Genomic DNA, 19343 nt, shown 5'->3' with positions numbered 1-19343 from the left:
CAAACCATGCAGTAGGAAGTAATTTCTACGTCTTAGAATTCGTTTTCTCTTGCTCATTGGTAACTTACGCTCTGATGTTACGGTTCCTACGTCACTGCATTCGAGGCCTTGTGGCAGTTTCGTTCCTGGAGATAATTGTGAAGGTGCTTGTTTCCTGCACCTGACCTTGTGTGAAGAACTGCCCTGCATAGTATTCCGTGCCTTGGCGTTACTTTGCAAGGTTAGGAAGGTGTCAGTCGGTACAATTTAATGTTTTCTTAGCTCTCGCAGATGGTTTGTGCTGTGCATGGCTTGTATACCCCGTCATGGTGCTGGTACAGGTGTCCGAAGATAGGGACTAGCTCTATCGATTGGGCCAAACTGAGTAGGATTTTGTCTGAAGACGTAGACAGAATTCAGTCTTCGAAACGTTTTTGTAGTATAAACAAAAAGATGTATAAAGTCCAGAAACGTATTATTTATACAATGTACACTCCAAATTCTCGTTCTTTATAATATGTAGGCGTTCTTCACAGAGTAAAAAGAAGGAAAGACGACGTTTGTCCGTCTGTCACTGATTAGAACCAGCGCCTAAACCGCTAGATATTTGAAAATTGTATAGTCATTCACTGGACATAATGTCTGGCATTTCCAGTTTTTGTGAAATTTTGACTACTAACGGACGCTCTACATGTAAGACTTTCCGTCCGTTCTCGCACGCAAGTCTCTCTCACGTGTGTGTGTGTCTGTCTGTCTGTCTGTGTCTGAATTGAGCACATGTCGAACAAAAATTGCAGAGAAAACCGGAACAGTTTATGCCAACGTTGTCGAGGACCACCGCTGTACAGTTTTAGTCACTGACAGCGAATGTAAATGAACTACAAATAGATTACTTTCTGAGGACACAGCTGCTGCCTCCGTCTTCACGGAAGACCACCCTGATGTTCCTACACCTGTATGATGCTTTCGCTTTTACACGTGGTAAGAATGCAGGAAGACAGAGTGCCCTGGAACAACTGAAGAAGATCAATTATTGAGTTGGTTACTAGGGTTTTTGTTGTTCTTATCTGCTTTCACATAAAACTCTCAGCCCTGATTCGGTTGAGAATATATTTTAAATTACGAATTGGTAGAACACTTTTGATGGGCGATCGGCTCTTTGCATGGTGCTACGTACGTATCACAGTAGAACACAGAAGTACAGGCACATCAATACCTTGAGCGAGATTCGAACACGAGATCATATTATTCGATCTGCCTAAGAACTTAACGCACTTTAACTCACGCTGCCACAAGGATCGTTTTGGATTAAAATTCGTTTCGTAACAAGCGACCACATTTTTCCCAATGAAACTTACTGCTGTTTGAAATATAACGCTTTATGGACAGTTGGAGATGTTCACCAGCGTTTCGGTGGAAACGTGCTGCCTGCAACTTCAGGTCTTCTACACTGAAGATGGAGGCAGCGTGTTCCTCCGAAACATTTTAAACGTATACCAGACTACGCAACGTCACTGGACAGGTCGGTCAAGCGATAACGCTCTAGACTTCTTTCAGAAGGTACTCGGTTCGATTCTAGGCCGGGACACGGACTGTCGTGACAGGCTTTTCGTGATTTTCTGTAGACCCTTCAGGAAAATTCGGAGATAGTTCCTCAATTAAGCTACCGGTTCCTTCCCACAAACAAACTCCGTGGTTCTAGTTCGCAAGCGAACCATACCGACCGAGCGACCGCCGCTTGTCGGCGAAGTTAATGCCAACTCTAGCGGATAGAGGGTGTCACGTGGTCAGCGCAACGATTCCCCACGGCCGTTAATTTCGGTTTTCTAGACCGGAGCCGCTGTTTCCTTGAAATAGTTCCTCAGTTATCCTCACGAAGCTGAGTGGACCCCGTTCCAGACCCACTACTTCTCAGAAAATCTGGTACCATCGGGAATCGGACCCGAGTCCTCTGGATCTATAGACATGAACTCTGACCACTAGACCACAGAGGCGGTGTGGGTTCCTTCCAAATCCTTCCCAGTTCGTCGAGCCTGTTATTTGACGCTGTTCATCGTAAAATAACCGCCATGAATACACAGCGCCACATCCGAGGAGACAGTTTCTAGTCTCTCGGTGGAATAGAAGAGAGAAGAAACTATGATTGCACTTAACCTTAATAAGACATGGCATGGCCCCGTTTGAGGAATGATGTAGAGCCTTTCACGTTTAGTCACCTGTCGGCCTTGACAGACAAAGACAGAGATATACATGCCATTCAAATTATTAAGTCGGCCTCCGCTTCTTAACATTGCATACTTTTTTGCCAATCCCATCTTGTTGCTGACGTCATATTGCGTTTGCATCCTTGACGAGTAATCTTTATATAAATGTAGGTAGTTACTTCTGCCCATGGCGTATCGACTTAACTATGTACATAAGAAGGAACAAATTTTGTAATTAAGCACGTTGTGTCCCTCACTCATATGTTGTCAGAGCTTTTAAACTCTACAGATATGGCAAACATTCAGAATTGAAGCAGATTAGCCCATAAATATGCAGTTATGATCCTTACAGGGAGCCGGACGCAGTTGCCGCGCGGTCTGAGGAATGAATTATCTTAGCTCCCTCGAACTCTCGGATCGTGGGTTCGAATCCCACTCAACACATGGATGTCTGTGCGTTTATTCTGTGTTTGTGTTGTCCTGTATGTAAGTAGCGGCCTTGTGACGGGCTGATCACTCGTCCAAGGAGTCATGCTGACTGTGTAAAAAAAGATCACGAAACTGAAGAAGGGGCCAGGGCCCAACAGTGGGCAATAGAGCCATTGATGAATGAATGATTCTTACTGGGACTTCATGAAGAGGCCGTTGGCTGCGTCAGGATCACAATGGACCAGATAAACATGACGTGTTTTCACTGGGATCGATTAAGGCATTCAGACACAAGAAAATATATTACGCTGAGAGACAGTCATGGCTTCGATCCCTAGTAAAGATAAGTAGGTTTTTATCATTAAGAAATCGAATGTTTGTATGCTGACCACTTTTAGGTACTCTCAAGCCCTTATTTTCTCATGGTCATGAGTCTCAGAACCAAGGTTAACTATGCTGACGAGGGCCAACAGCATTTTACCCATCACCGTCGCTTCTTACTGCCCGGAGGCTTGCACGACTACCAGAGTCATGAGGCAGTAAACTATGGCCATGAATCCCGTGGGACTCTAAACCAAGAATGAATATGCTGTCGAGGACCAGCACAAATTTAGCCACCCGACCCCTTCTGTAGCGGTAGTTAGGTTCCTGTGGAACGGCCCGTTAGGTAAATTTGCTTAATGAATGGGGGTAACCAACTGGAACCAATTCTCATTTTTTTTCGTGGCACTACAGCCCCAGTGGGCCTAGGCCTACCTCCATGAACTTCTCCGTTCACTTCGGTTTTTCTAGATCTTACACATTCGGTAGGGCTCTTTGGGCGGGTGATCAGCTCGTCGCAAGGCCTCTACATGTACACAAATACAGAAAAACGCACACAAACATCCATGCCCTGAGTGGGATTCTAACCCACGATCCCGGTTTCCAAGCGAGCGAAGACAGTGCACGTCTTAGACCGTTCGGCTGCCGTGAACGGCCCAATCCTCATAGAGTCTGTTATGATTGCCTTAGCTGCATATGTTTTACACATACACATCTGAATAGCCCTACATATAAGGTGACGGTAAAGTTACATATAGCCGGTCACGGCAGCCGACCGGGAGTTGAGTGTTCAGCTTTGCGCCCTGGTCGCTGTAGGGAAGATAAAATCTCTTTGCCCCTGCCACGAATCGAACGTGCTATACTGTATATAAAATAAGAACATGATAAACAAAGGTCCGAACTGGTTAGTGTAGTGATAAGGTTCTACACCTTTATTGTGGAGGTGTTCCATTCAAATCTCGCCCACCGACTGAAGCTTTACTCAGGCCCTTCCAGAAGATGGTTGAATGTTGCCTCGATGAGAGCACGACCGTTTCCTTCCAAATCCTTTCCAGATCATCAATCCTTTCATTCGACTCCATATAGTTTTGATGCTTACAGCATCGTAAAATGAACCCCGAAAGAGAAAGTTAAACGTAACTAATTCCACGGACCTGAGCCCTTCTTGAGAAGCTACCAGTCGCTCAGTTACTCAAGAGCTTCCCAACATTTTTGGGAACCCGAACGTTCATTACCTTGTTCACAAGAGCCCTCCACTGGTCCTTATCCTTAGATGAATCCAGTGCACACTAACCCATCCTGTCTCTCTAAGAGCCATTATAATAATATCCTCTCACTTAGTTCTCCATGGTCTCTTTCCTTCTGGCTTTTCTTTTATCAGTGTCTCTTCCCGTGATGATAAATGTAACAAGATCTTTGAAGAACTTGTCGCCTGCTTTCCTTTGATACGACACGGGCTGCACAGAAAACTAGCCAAGTTCTTCTGTTGTTACATATGTATTTATTGCAGCGGTAACTTTTTTACCGAGCCGTTGCTTGGCAACGATAAGGGGATACACATACAAGTATAGACAGACTGATGGAAGGGATTTATGAAGTACGCCGCTGAGATGAGCTCAGGTGCCATGATATATATTCCCAACTCCATGAGGATTGGTCCAGCCATTGGAAAGTTGATAGGAGGGATACTCAGACAGCATGGCCATCTCGTAAGCCAACTTTTTTTTTTTAATTAAGGATAGAAGGCTGACAAAACGTGAAAGTAAAGTCGCTCTGCTTAATTAAATAAGCACTAAGCACTACACCATGAAGAAATATGGGGGAGTGGATGTATAGATCCACGTTTGCTTGACCTCTGGCACCAGTTGGAGGTGACTGGTCAGCTTCACGCCTCGGCCGTTTTACCCCTAGGGAAAGAGATCCGGTACCAATTGAATATGAAGGTGGGGGAGGGGGTGCCAGAGCCGGTCTGGACGGCGTGGAGAAGAGAAAATTCTTGACCTTACCAGGACTCGAACCCTCTGACCCCTCAGTCGCCATACCGCCCCGGCTGTCAAGTCGTAACAATAACACCCAGCGACAGATGATGCGAGAGAGAGCGGGAGTGTTAAGGAAATACTGGGGCGCGTGTTGAAGTGTCAGTGGCGGAGCATGTTTGGCGCACTCACTGGACTGTATATTCAGATTATCCGAGCCCGACAGTTATTATTTTTATATTGTTATTCTTAGTGGTATGAGACTGCGGCCACTATGGGCCTGTTGTAGCAGCCCCAGATGATAGATTAGGGTGATTGTGGAACAATTTTCGGAATGAAGATGGGCAGGGGAAACCGAAATGTTCGGAGAAAACCTGCCCCATCGCCACTTTGTCCACCACAAATCCCACATGAACAGACCCGGGCTGCCCCGATGGGAAACCGGCGATTAACCGCCCGAGCTATGGCACGGCCAGCTGGACAATTAGCTATTCGCATTTGAATTTGCGTGTATAATGATAGCCGTCCAGCTTGGACAGCGGTAGCAGAGAGATGTTGTCTCTGGAATATCGCAACAGAACGGAATGCTATATCATGTTGACTAGAACCAAGTAATTTCTGCGGCCGAGCGAACGAGTTGGACTGTATTACGACCCAACTCACCTTGCCAAGGGACAGGCTGCGTCGTCCTTGCCGGCTACCTTGATGGGTCGTGAGAAGGTGACCGAGAGCGCGTGGTCGGCGGGGACAGAAGAGGAGCGCAGTGGCGGCTCGTTTTCTCTTGAGCACATCTTGCACTGGACAGGCTCACAGATAAAATTATGGCACTACCCTCGTGGATATGCAGGAATTGTATGTGGTAAATCTATCCAGTTTGACGTACCTAATTTCGTGGTACATTCTAACTTCGCTACAGAGTTAGATTATGTGTTCATTTATATCTCATTGAACGATACTGTCAGTAGCACACGCCGATAACAGTGGCCACGCGGGATCGTGGGTGCGAATCCAACTGGAGGCATTCATGTCTGTTTGCGTTTATTCTGTGTTTATGTTATTTTGTGTGTAGGTAGCGGCCTTGCGACGGGCTGATCCCCCGCCCAAGGAGTTCTGCGGACTGTGTATAGGATTAATAAACCGAATATACAGCCAAGGTCCCACAAAAGGGCTGTAGAGCTACAGCTAGTCAGTAGCACACACTGTGTAATATCGAATAGGATGGCAGTGAATAATGAAGTCGAAAGGATGTGAAAAGAAACTGTCGTCACCTGCTTTAAATAACAGTAACAGGATATGCTTTGCCCCGGTCAGGATTGGAACGGGCCACCTTTTGAAATAAAGTCAGAAGTTGTGCCGCTTGACCTGTCTTCCTCGGTACGTATCTGTTAACAGTATTAGTTTTAACAGTTGTGCACAGAGGGCAGCACTGTATAAATACAAAATACGTGCATTAGGACGCAAGGGACTGGAAACAGGGGAGCAAGATCGGAAAGAATGAAATTTCACGCATGAAGAAAATACGAGCTGATTTCCTGACGAAGAATCGAGTAACAGGAGGAAATGTGGCGAATTGTGACAAGCCTGACGAGGACGTTTGGGAAGCGTTGCCAGCAGTGATAGTGACTCATCAGTTTCTAGCTAAGAATCTGATGACGTCACAGAAAGGCGGCATCGGCAGTGAATATAAAGTTGTCCCTGTTCTTAATTAAGCACTAAACCGTGAAGACATTGTGGGGATGGAGGTGTAGTTCCACGTATTCTCAGTCTCAGAACCGGATAAAGGTGAGTGGTCAGGGTTTATGCTCCGGCTACTTTGCCTTTTGAGAAAAAGCCGCTGGGTGAGCTCCAGAAACAATCTGGATACTGTGGGGAAGAGAAATCTTACTTCACCTGCAGGGAATCGAACCCTCATTCCTGTATGTCGGTCTCTTGCCTGGTCACTATACATACTGAGCTATCCGGGTTCGTTGCGGAGGAGTTCGTCTATTCCTACCAGCCGCACTAGGCCCTGGGGTCGACTCAACCTCTAACAGAAATGAGTACCAGGAATCTTCCTGGGGGTAAAGGCGGCCGGCGCGTAAGGCTGACAGCCTCACCGCAATGTGGCGTCTCACGACCCTATATGGCTCCACGGTCTGATAGGGATAGCTTTCTTGTCCTTACCCTTAGAAGTTCGCAGTCCGGAGCCACATTTTGACTCCGAGTGTACTGCCTCTGGTAAGGCTGTCCCCTCTTTTCCATCTAGCCGAGATGTGTCAACAGCGATCCCACTTCCCCTCACCAGCTAATAAGTTGACATGAACTAGGCACTTTCAGCATCCCAAATACGTAATATAAACGCGAAGAAAGGTAAAGAACATATTTAAACGATGGCAGCGTATTTATCCAGAGTATATGCGCTAGAATTGTTGCTTCGCCGTGAAAACGTAGCAGATTCCTCCGTCAGCCCTGCTGTTTACATAAGGAAAGCAGCTGCAATATCTCAAATGCAGTTCTGCAGCCAGCTGCTCACACTGGTTCCTCGGTCGCGGATTTTCTACCCTGAAGATGGAGGCGATACGTCCCTCCGAACACAAGATCTACACGGCGCCAAGTCCCAGAAAGCGGAATTCCTCATAGTCACCGCCGTGAAGACCTCATATCTTATATTGTTATAATTGTCTGTCTGGAGGGTAACGCGTGCCCATTTTAACTACCTGAAACCAAAATTTTCAGTGCCTGATATCAGTTTTGGTGAACTTTTGTGGAATATGACGCCGTCTGATTTGGCACATAGGGAGTTGCATGTCGGGGCAGCTTAATACCTCCATCATCAGGGTGGAAGCATGTGCGTTATACCTTGTACACACCTTGTATGCTGAAGCGAATAAACTCTCTCCATTACCCCTTCGCTGTGTTACCTACCAGATCCTGAAGTACAGGTATTGGATCCTGTATTTGATAAGAGAAAACGACCGGACAGTAGAAATTGCAATGTTTCCATCCATCTGTGTCTGTGTTCCCTCCCGGATGAAGACTTCGAATACCTTTTCTTTGCACCTGATCTCATTCGCATCTCCGGTAGGATTTGAAACGCTGCCTTATGTTTATATGTACCCGCAGTACACCTGTGCCGGAGAAGTTGCCGCATGCTCACGGCGATTTGTTCTGCACTTAACCCTTTAAAAACCCAGTACCACCTGCTTTAACACACTAAAACTGTGCATTCTGCCCACACAGTCTATTTGCGTGTTCCTTATGGTTCTCACAATAAACAGCATTAACCGGTTGGGCTTTGTAGTGGTGACGTTTCGTGTTTCCTGTGAGGTACGAACTGAATTGTAGCTACGCTACCGCTGGTATAGCTCTAAGGGTCCTTGGCATACTCAAACCCCCTCACCACGATAAGGTGGAGACACCAACGAGGTGGAAAGGCGGATGTTCCCCTTCCTCTGGGGTCTCGAACTGTCCCCGACTTCAGTCACCGGCTTCTCAGAGTCAGAGTCAGAATTACTTTACGACTGACGGTTTAGAGCCAATCAGTTCATCTCGGCTACAAGCCCCTTGAGAGTCACGAACACTAATTTTATTTTCCAACTGAACACTTGCGGTCATGCTATTTGAAAGAAATTCAATGTTTACAGGGTCAGTGTGTCATCACTTTACATTTGCACATGATTCCTTCTGTCGTGCTGCTGCCCGTGCATGCTACATGTACGGTTGTATACCATATGATCTCGGGGCTCACGACGTCAAGACGTCCTCCGGAACCTTGGAACACACTAACCAGGCTACAGGGCATCATAACCCGCAAGGCCACAATATTCATCGCCGTAAAAACATCAGATCGTACCTGCAGAGACCTTTAAGATAAATATTTTTGTCCGATTTTAACCAAATTTGGATTCTCAGCGATTTTCAATAAATGCCTCCAATATTAAATTTGTTGAAAATCATTTCAACTGTTTTCCAGTTATGCCGACAGACGGACATGGCGAATATAATAGGCGTAATTTTTCACTTTTCTTTACGAACTCATGACGATAGGACGTTGTGAACATTTAAAGAGCACTTAGAAACCTCCTGAACATCAGTGAGAAAACAAACGGACGCTGGTACGGTTGGCACCGCTGTCGGGTTATTGGTTTTTTAATTGAGAAGAGAAGTTAACAGGCATGTTAATAATCTCACGACTCCTGCTAATTAATGGTTCGTCGAGTCACAGACCCGGTTTTGCCTGTCTGTACAACTCAAAGCGAACATACCTGATGGAGCTGAGTGCTGTGGGGTTGCGCTCCACAGAGTTCCAGGGGCTTGGAGTCTTCATTTTCTCTTAAAATTGATGACGCCGTATCAGTTAGCAGAAATAAATGTTGTTAGACTTGTGCATAAAAATTATACACCTTTGCCAAGTATCCCTACCTAATTTTATCATAATTAGATACATAAAGTCAAGCGTCACAGCTCTAGAAGTTACGTCCGACAGAAAAGTACTTCTGTTTGGACCATATTCACGTCTTGTTTGCAGGTTTAATTCTCGCTCTGTATCTCTATTAGTGAATGAGAGAGCTAGAACGACTTTGCGAAAAGTCTGCATCTCTCACCTTTCTAGTGTGTTTGTGCTTTATTTAATGATACCTTCATGATCTCACGCTGTCAGTGGTTTAGAGCACAAATGTTGTATTCCCACTCTTTGAGATTGCTCTTGGTTGCTACGCGTACTTCCTTTGTTCTGCGCAAGTCCAGAATTACCTTACGGTGGGAAAGACGATTAAGAAATGGCTTCCATGGCCCGCAGGGTTGTGAGACGTCGAGGCTTCCACATTTTCTCTAAACAATCGACCCACAGATGGCGGTAAGTTTGTCAACCTTGCGCGCCGTCCGCCCGTTACCCCCAAGAATATTCCTGTTACTCATTTTTGTTAGAGGCTGAGTCGACCCCGTGGCCATAGTACGACTGGAAGGATTAGGTCAGTTGAAAAATCCAGTGACCTCATCGGGAATCGAACCCGCGACCTTCCAGCTTGTATCATAGTGCCTCAATAAATTACACTACCGTGTGCCCCTGAGTGACGTGAAGTTGGTTACGTTTGTGTCTTCTCTGGCGCGTGGTGACAGGATTTTGACTCCAGGGGTCTGAATGAGGCACGTCCTGGGGCAGTGAGCTCTTACCACTGTCTCCCTACGCACAGTAGGTATACTGCGGTTTCGACAACCATCGCGTTATCTGGATGTCTCCACTAGAAGACAGAAGTTCTCAGGGAGTTCTACAGGCCATACGAAGTGCGACACGGATATCTTAACTCGCCCCGGAAAGTAGTTCACGGAGATGTTTAAAACTGGCAAAACGCTAAAATTAATGTACAGAATCTTGAAAAGAGAAGGAATAAACTGAATTATCTCCTTTTCTCCTTCTGAAAAGTTTAATCTGGAAGTTAAAGTTGCCCCTGTGCGTAATTAATTAAGCTCCACGCCATGTAGACGTGGGGAAGTGAAGGTATAGCTTGAACATTCTTGACGTCGGAGCCCCGGCATCTTTACCGCCGGGGAAAGAGCCCCCGGTACCAATTGGATAAAAGCTGGATGAACCACAGAGCCAGTCTTGACGACACGGAGAAGAGAAAAACAACAAAATCTAATGCCCCTACCGGAAATCGGAGCCCAACCCTATAAACCTGCAGCTCCGTCGCTGTACCGACTGAGGCATCTCGGCTTGTCTTCACACCAGTTTATTTGGTTCCTAAAATCGGCGTGAATTGCATCAGTGCGGCTATCAGAACGGTCTTTAATACGCTGGAGATTAATGCAAAGTTTTACATCACCTGTTGAAGTTCTTGGAACCCGACTGTCGTGACAGGACTTTGCTAGGGCTTCCTCACTACTTCCGGTCAAATTCCCTTATAGTACCGTGTGTCAGGTGACACGTAGTACTGCCACATCTTGCCCAGTTCATAATTCCGTGTTGTCCACTCGACTCTGCCCAAGTTTTTTTTTCTGTCTCTTGAGGCGGGGTGAGAGTCCACTGGTACGTCGGCCACTAATTCACCTATTGTACCAGCCCCTAACGCAGGGAAACTGAAAACCTACCCCAATGCCACTTTGTCCACCACAAATCTAGCATGATCTGACCTGGGCTCGAACCCAGATCGCCGCTGTGGGAATCAGGCGACTAACCGACTGAGCTATGGCATTGCCTTCAGTACGCAGGTTAGTGTGAGTTAATGACCGCGCCATTAAGTAAACAACAAAACAAACTAACTGAATCTCTTTAATTGCCAAATCTTGTCCTATCTCTTAGCGCAATTTCTCTATAGGCGCCATGTGGGAACTGCGGGCAGCTGAGTGTGCCAAGCCCAGTGAACACGCGTATTTTATCCTTAATCCGAGTGAAGGCTGTTAGAAGACGCACGATAACGGCCACGTCATGTGCATGTTTGGCTGTGACCTTTGCATCAACACTTGAAGTTGGTCAGTCGGACGCTGAGGAACCCCCCCCCCCTTTTGCTTTCGTCAGAACCTCATGCGTCCAGTTCTCTGTTTGGACATCGGAATGCTGGTCGCACATTATTCAGTGACTTCCCATCTACTGATGAGGCTATTTAACGTCTGGGACGATGAGAGAATGATGGCGTAGTGAACTAATTAAGCACAACGCAATGAAAACATATGGGGGAATGGAGGTATAGACCCACGTTTTCTTGACCTCCGCACTAATTTGACTTTAGTGGTCAGCTTCACGCCTCGGCCGCTTTACCCCCGGGGAAAGAGCCTCCGGTATCCATTGGATAGGAGACTGGGTTGGCCCCAGAGCCGGTCTGGACGACGTGGACAAGTGAAAATTCTTACCTCCACCGGGACTCGAATTCCAACCCCTTGGTCATCCAGCCCGTAACCAGTCGCTATACCGACTGAGGTATCCCGGCCTATAAGGGAAAAGATGGAGTAAGAAATCAGCCAGAGAAGTAAAGAAGGCCCGCATGAAACTTACACTTAGAAAACTTTGTGGCCCGTCAGTTTTGAATTTATCTCACGTACTTGGCTTTGAGCTGACGGCCTCAGTATTAAGTATTTATTAGCAGTCTGTCGCATTTCGGAAGTTGCCTTCTAAACGCCCAAGCTAGTATTCTATTATAAATTTATGTCTCAGATTAAATGGACTTATATCTTTGAAAACTTTCTGGCAGGTTCATCATAGGGTGAGGTAATAAAAAAGTTCATTCTTGGATCAGATATAGAGGAAGCCCGGTTCTTTGGCCTTACCAGATTCCATCTCTAAGATTTACTTTATTATGGTCTGCTATACCTCCAGCTGTGTGTCATATAGAAGCGGTCCCTTTCCGAGAACTTCCCATCTTCCATAAACTTTTTATTCTTCTTTGACGTAACCATACAAGAATACTTGGTATATCTTACAGATCTAACTAATTGCTTTCGCATTTTGATTTGAAGCACTTGTAATTAATTTTCATTCCACGAGGAAGATCACATCTCCAAACCTCGCAAAATAATCGGTCCGGGGCAATGTATCGCTTTACGAGCCCCAAATCCCAGAAACAGACGACGTATGTGCTGCCGTCTGCCCGTACAGCAGATCAGTGTGTTGTGCATTCATTCAAGGGAGTACAGTGAGAAGGTACTTAACTATTCATAGACTTCAAGAAAGCCTATAATTCAGTTAGGAGGGATGTACGTGTATTGTGCAGTATTCTTATAGACTTTGGGGTAGTCGTGAAACTAGTTAAGTTTATTAAAATGAGTTTAAATGAAACGTGTAGTAAAGTACGTATAGATAAACAGTCGTCAAATAATTTTCCTATCCCGAATGGTCTAAATCACGGAGATGCTTTATCGCCACTGCTTTTCAACTGTGCTTTAGAATATGCCAGTAGGAAAGTCCGGGAGAATCAGGACTGAATTTAAATGGGACATATCGGCTGTTGGTGTATGCCGATGATTTGAATTTACTGGGTGATAATGTAGGTATCATAAAGAGAAACACACAAACTTTAATTGACGCTAGTAAGGAGATTGGTCTAGATGTAAACACAGATAAAACTAAGTATATGTTGCTTTCTCGTCACCAAAATGCAGTGCAAATCATGATAAAAAGGTAGCCAACAGATCCTTTGAAAATATGGCACAGTTCAAATATTTTGGAACGACGATAACAAATCAAACCCTGATTCAGGAGGAAATTAAGAGGACGCTGAACTCGAGAAATGCTTGCTACCATTCAGTGCAGAACCTTTTGTCTTCTCGTCTGCTGTATAAAAAACGTAAACATTAGAATATGCAGATCTATAATAATGCTTTTGGTTCTGTATGGGTGTGAAACTTGGTCTTTGACATTAAGGAAAGAACATAGATTGAGGGTGTTTGAGAACAGGAAGTGTCATGAGGTTGGAGAAAAATGCATAATGAGGAGCGTCATAACATGTGCTCTTCTCCAAGTATAATTAGAATGATCAAGTCAAGGAAGATGAGGTGGGCAATGCATGCAGCACGAATAGGGGCGACGAAGAATGCATATAGGATATTGGGGGGGGGGAAGCCAGAAGGAAAGAGCCCACTGGGAAGACCAAGGCATAGATGGTGTGGCCATTATTAAACTGGATCTTAAAAGAGATATGATTGGATGGTTTGGACTCATCTGGCTCAGGATAGGGACCAGTGGATGGTTCTTGTGAACACGGTAATGAACCTTCGGGTTCCATAAAATGCTGGCAGCTGGCGGCTTCTCCAGAAGGGCTCAGCAGTCAGTGGGTTGGTTCCGTATGCCGAATGTTCCGAAGGTGGACATTTTGTTCGGGATTAAAAGTGAGTAGCGGAGTGTTAGCTGACGCATGTGCTGCAGATCGATTTGTTCCAAGCTCGTGCGCGCGGCTGCTCCGGTAGGGGGATAGACCCCTAGGTTTGTGTCTGTCCGTCCGGTCGCCCACGGTCGCCGTCTGTAGTGAGTTCAGTCGAGGCCCGAACGGGCCGCCATGGGGCCGCCATGTTTTCCGAGCTGTGCCGTGAAACATTACGCAGAGCCGTCGTCTGCAATGAAGGTATGTCATGTCTGTTTCCTTTGTATCGGACTGTTTAATACAGCGTTTTATTTTAGTTGGAGCAGTCTGCAGAAGCCCGCATGCACACACGAACCTGTCACGCATGCACAGGCTTCTGGTGAAAGGAGATCGTGCTTATAATTCTCCTTGCAGTGGCCATGTCGTCTTGCATCCCTGCTGCTGTACATATATTATTTAACTTTAGGTTTTATGAAAAATAAACTGTAATTTGACCAGTTTTATAATGGAAGACACGCGCAATAATAGTGTTCAGGGCTTTAACCAATGTGGCATACAGACTTACCGCGTTCCCGAAAGCGTGATGTAAACCGAATTCATTATAACGCGGGACGTGTAGTTGGAAATGCTGTTTTCACGGCGGTGACTCTGAAGAGTTCTGTCTTCTGGGATATAACACCGTGACTTTTCGTAGGAGAAAGTCGCCTATGAATTTTGGGGTTTAAGAGTAAGCCAAGTAAGAAATAGGCTTGCTTCTGCCCGATTCTCGCCCTGAAGATTGAGGCAATGTGCTCCTCCGTAACGCCGGACTCCGAATTATTTGACGTTATAACATGGAAGCCCGCAGATCTCTTCATGGTACTTGTAGGGTTACAAGAAGCTGAAGTCTCGGTTTCCAATATTCTAACTTCGTTATTATAATTCTATTGTTTTTTTATGAAATCAGTAAAAACAACATCAGATGACATAGTAATAAAGAGAGATACAAAAGTGACATACACTCGACCAGTGGGAACATCCTTACTAATTTTTTTCCCCTTGACACTACAGCCCCAGTGGGCCTAGGCCTACCTCCATGAACTTCTCCGTTCACTTCGGTTTTTCTAGATCTTAGACATACGGTAGGACTCCCTGGGTGGGTGATTAGCTCGTCGCAAGGCCTGTACATGTACACAAACACAGAAAAACGCGCACACGCAAACTAAACATCCATGCCCTGAGTGGGATTCGAACCCACGGTCCCGGTTTCCGAGCGAGCGAAGACAGTGCATGCCTTAGACCGCTCGGCTACCGTGACCGGCAACTTACATATAGACGTGTATAATTTAAATAACAACGCGAAAATCATGTTTGATGGTAACACAATACAAGGAAATAACTCTCTGGTTGCAGCACACAAACATCTATGCCCTGAGTCGGATTCGAACCCACGATCCCGTCTTCCGAGCGAGCGAAGACAGTGCACGCCTTAGATTGCTCGGCTACCGTGACCGGCCACATCCTTACTAATGTGGTACATAAAAATAGCAACGATAACAATACACCGATATTTATAGAGCTAAATGAAACAACACGAGTAAGTAATATTAAAGCAAGTACCAAAATTCAAAATTTATAAAATTAACAATAGCAATGGTCATGAGGCACGGACGCCTCAAGAGGAAAATCGCGCGGGGAAGGATATAGGGCTATGTTCTCAAATAAATGTGCTTTAGTACGAACGACGAAAATGCAGTGGCATTGAAATGTTTTGACTGAAGAAATAGTGCAGCGCGGCGGGTGCCTGAGGATGGCCAAGTAGGACCGAAACATGTAGCAGTTGATTGTGATTCTCGTGCTATTTTAAAGTGAGGAGAGAGCGCGAACAGAGTTGCGTTAAAGACGGAAGTGAATGTGTGTAGTAGTAAACATTTAAACTTTTAATAAATAGGTTAATATTTTACCACGGAACGCAGAGAGTTAGATTCCAGGTAGTAGAGTATTTACACACTTTGTGGATAATATTAAAATATATCTTAGAGAAAACTGCATCATGAGGAGCTTCATAACTTGTACTCTTCTCCAAGTATAATTAGAATGATCAAGTCAAGGAGAATGAGATGGGCAGGGCATGTAGCACGAATGGGGAGAAGAGGAATGCATGTAGGATATTGGTGGGAAAGCCAGAAGGAAAGAGACCGTTGGGAAGACCAAGGCGTAGGTGGGTGGATGGGGTGGATTACACTGATCTAGTTCAGGATAGGGACCAGTGGAGGGCTCTTGTGAATACGGTAATGAACCTTCGGGTTCCATAAAATGATGGGAAGTTCTTGAGTACCTGCGTAATTGGCGGCTTCTCAAGAAGGGCCCAGCTCCATGAAGTTAGTTATTGTTTCGCGTTAAAATATTTGATTTTGCATCACATCTTTAACTTAACTGGAGGCCCGACGGTTAGTTACTGATGCCACACATTCTGTCCCAGGATGATCCGTGTGGGAACTGGAAAGTGTAGAATTGGAGCAGGTTCTCCTCCGAGTGCTACGGTTTCCCCCCCCCCCACCATTTGCCTTCGCAGCAATGCTGCTTGTTCTGTCATCAAGGTGCTTGTACAGTAAGCCTAATGGAGACTTCAGAACCAATTAACTCTTTCCCACCCCACCCTTAAACCAGACTACAATGTCGTGTAGCTGTTTAGGCAGTTCGTCACCGGCTTCGCACCTCAGGGGCCCGGGTTCGAGCTTAGTTCAGGTCATGTGGAATTTGTGGTGGACAAAGTAGCATTGGGGCATTTTTTCTCCGAGTACTTCGGTTTCGCCTGCCAATTCTCATTCCACCGACTGCTCCACACTCATCATCTGTTATCCAGGGCTGGTGGTCGACGTACCAAGTGGACTCAGTCTCACCCCACCCCAAGAAACTAAAAAAACTAGTCTCCGATTTCTCACAGCGAAGGACCAGGTTCAATCACAGAGTAGTCCGTATGGAATTTGTTCGGGGCAGAGTAGAACTAGGGCAGGAACACGTCGATTTTCCCGTGCCAGTTGCCATTTCATCATTGCTCCGTGTTCATCTGTCATCAGGCAACTGGTACAGCAAGCCCATTTGAGGCCTCAATACCGGTATCCTTTTGTTATAGCTGTAGGTGGCCCTAACTTGTGTCATCTGAATGTTTGTTACATGGTGATCCCGCCGTCACCGCATCACACAACACAGTGCTGCTGGTTAGTGGACATTTCCGGCTGATCCTGAACATGCTGGTTGGATTCTTACTCCATTGTTCGAGCGTTTTTATATGACAGATGTAAGGTAGATGATCCGCGTGACACACTGATCTCGACGAGTTACGTCACGTTGCCTGACCTGGAACAGGCTAGTGGCTAGTTCAGCACCAACTTTCCCTTCTGCCGCACTGAGCCTACATTGGGCGAGGTTTGACGCAAAACCAGTTTATTGGCGGTTTATGTGGAACACATCCTGTTATTCCCAGGCATATCATACCAGGAGGCGCTGTACTACAAACCGGAATGTCGCGGTTTCGATTCCCGATGAGGTCATTGAATTTTTTCAATTGACCTAATCCTTCCAGGCGCACTGGCCCTGGAGTCGGCTCAGCCTCTAACAGAAATGAGTGCCAGGAATCTTCCTGGGGATAAATGGTATCCGGCGCGTAAGGCTGACAACTTCACCGCCATCTGTGAGCCAATTGTCTAGAAGATGTGGGAGCCTCGACGTCTCGCAACCCTCTGGGCCTCCACGGCCTCTTACAGGAATAGCTTCACCTCAAGTGCCATGTTGTTATGGTGTATAGCGGCGATAGGGGTAACGCTCCACACGTCATTAACCTCGGCAACGAAAGAGAGCGAACACCCATTGGATAGGAGGTTGAGGTAGGCCCCTCGCGACTCCCAGAAGTCTGGAGGTGTGAAGTACGGAATGTTGGAACACTTCTGACTGAAGAGTTAGAGCAGTCAGCTTACCCTTGCTGCTGTTGACGCGTTTTCATAGTGCAGTGTTCAGATGTCTAGCGGAGAGCTGGCTGAGCTCTGGGCACATGTTCATGTGCAGAGTTGAATAATGAGGTCGCCTCGTCACTAGTGACGACTGAAAAAAGTTGGCTGGTGACTAAATTCCCATTCGGGGTTCGGGGTTTTGCTTTCGGAGTTCCGACAGACTCAATTCGTTTATTGCGGCACAGAATTGTGAATCACTTCTAAAGACACCAACATAAACGTAATTATTCATGACAGTCTCTCTTTTGAATTTCCCCCCCCCCCCGCTTGGTCTGCGTGTGTTTATGACACAGTTCTGCAACAAAAATTAATCTTGCAGTCATAGCTTAAACGTAAGCCAGAGAAAGGGGACTTAAAATAGTAATCCACATCTTTTTTTGGCTATGCAGATATTTACTAGTTCCCCCCCCTCCCCTGTTCATATGTTTAGCTGGGAGTTGTGTGACTGTTCTGCGCAGGTAGCATTCATTTCGTCCCTTGTCGAGATATGAACATACAGCCGAACGTGCATTGTGTGAAGCCGTGAAATCAATGTCATGGATTTGTGTTTAGACCAACTTTGGAATCAGTGCCAACGGCGAATGAATGGAGGTAGGCACGCTCACAAATTAATGTGTTCGCGCTTATATATCCGGTTAGCGCAGAGAAATGTTCCGATTTCGTATATGTGAATGTGTGTTTAGACATCTGATTAAAAGTAGATTTTCGAACGTTGTATTGTATTCTGGTCGCTTTATCTTGTTCAACTGAACAATTTTACTTATTAACAGCGCTTTCATATTAAGATGATAGGGTGAATAATGAATGTGGATGAAGTAGTGCAATGAGAACTGGCAGGGGAAACTGAAGTATTCGAATAAAACACTTGCCTCACTGCCACTTTGTCCACCACAAATCCCACATGAGGTGACTTGACATTGGATATGAGCTTGGGTGGATCCTAGATTCTGTCTGGACGACGTGGAGAAGCGAAAATTCTTGGCCCTACCGAGACTCGAACTCCGATACCTCGGCCATCCAGCCCATAACCAGTGGCTATACCTACTGAGCTATCCCGGCTCTTCGAGTCCTGCAATAGGTGGTACGCAAGTGCATTATGAAGTTGAGTCAGGCCTACCCGTAGAAGGCCCTTGGCCTGTGTAACAGAAGTGTTCAGAGGACAACACGAAAGCGTGCCAGCAACTGCTCGACGTAAGGCCGAGGGCACACCCAGGAAAACTGCAACCGCAAATTGAGGAAACGGCAACGCATTTTCCTCAATTTACGGCTCTCAATTCAGCAACATGTGTTCAACTCAGGTTCAACAATTCTCGGAAATCGCGGTTGCGTTGCGGTTGCCAGTTTCCATGGTGTGTCCTCGGCCTAACAGTACCGATTACTATGTGTACAGTATTTCATCTGGCGTTGACACTGAAAGGGTGTCACATTTTGTCATACTGTCTTTTGTCAGAAAGAATGGGCCTGCAGCGTCATGCCCGTCTGTCTGATTTGAATCCAGTTAAGTGTGATGTTAATGTCATGTCATTTGAGCCCATCCTTTAGCCAGTATTACTAACACGTCGGCAGAAACAGAATTACCTTTGTGTGGCCATTGATCGAAAATATGAGGCATATTGTATTCTTGTTTACTTTGCAGTTTGACAGTGACACTTGACTAGTCATTGCAACAGGGCACGT

General features: G+C 45.9%; 1 protein-coding gene across 14 annotated transcripts in view; it reads left to right on the top strand.

Moving 5' to 3' along the window:
* LOC111868862 (MAP7 domain-containing protein 2) overlaps window positions 1–19343 on the top strand; it is a 210648-nt gene that overhangs the window by 115095 nt on the left and 76210 nt on the right. The window contains exon 1 of one of the 14 annotated variants that reach the window (XM_023859892.2): window positions 13845–13938. The exons of the other annotated variants lie outside the window; for them this stretch is intronic. Within the exon in view, the coding sequence (XP_023715660.1) occupies window positions 13884–13938 (55 nt within the window). The 5' untranslated portion in view covers window positions 13845–13883. Of the gene's footprint in view, window positions 1–13844; window positions 13939–19343 lie in introns of those variants that run through there. 14 annotated transcript variants of the gene reach the window in all.

The sequence above is a fragment of the Cryptotermes secundus genome, unplaced genomic scaffold, assembly GCF_002891405.2.
Source record: "Cryptotermes secundus unplaced genomic scaffold, Csec_1.0 scaffold523, whole genome shotgun sequence".
NCBI classification, from domain to species: domain Eukaryota; kingdom Metazoa; phylum Arthropoda; class Insecta; order Blattodea; family Kalotermitidae; genus Cryptotermes; species Cryptotermes secundus.
Note: the sequence above shows the minus strand (reverse complement) of the source record. Positions and strands in the feature narration are given on the sequence as shown.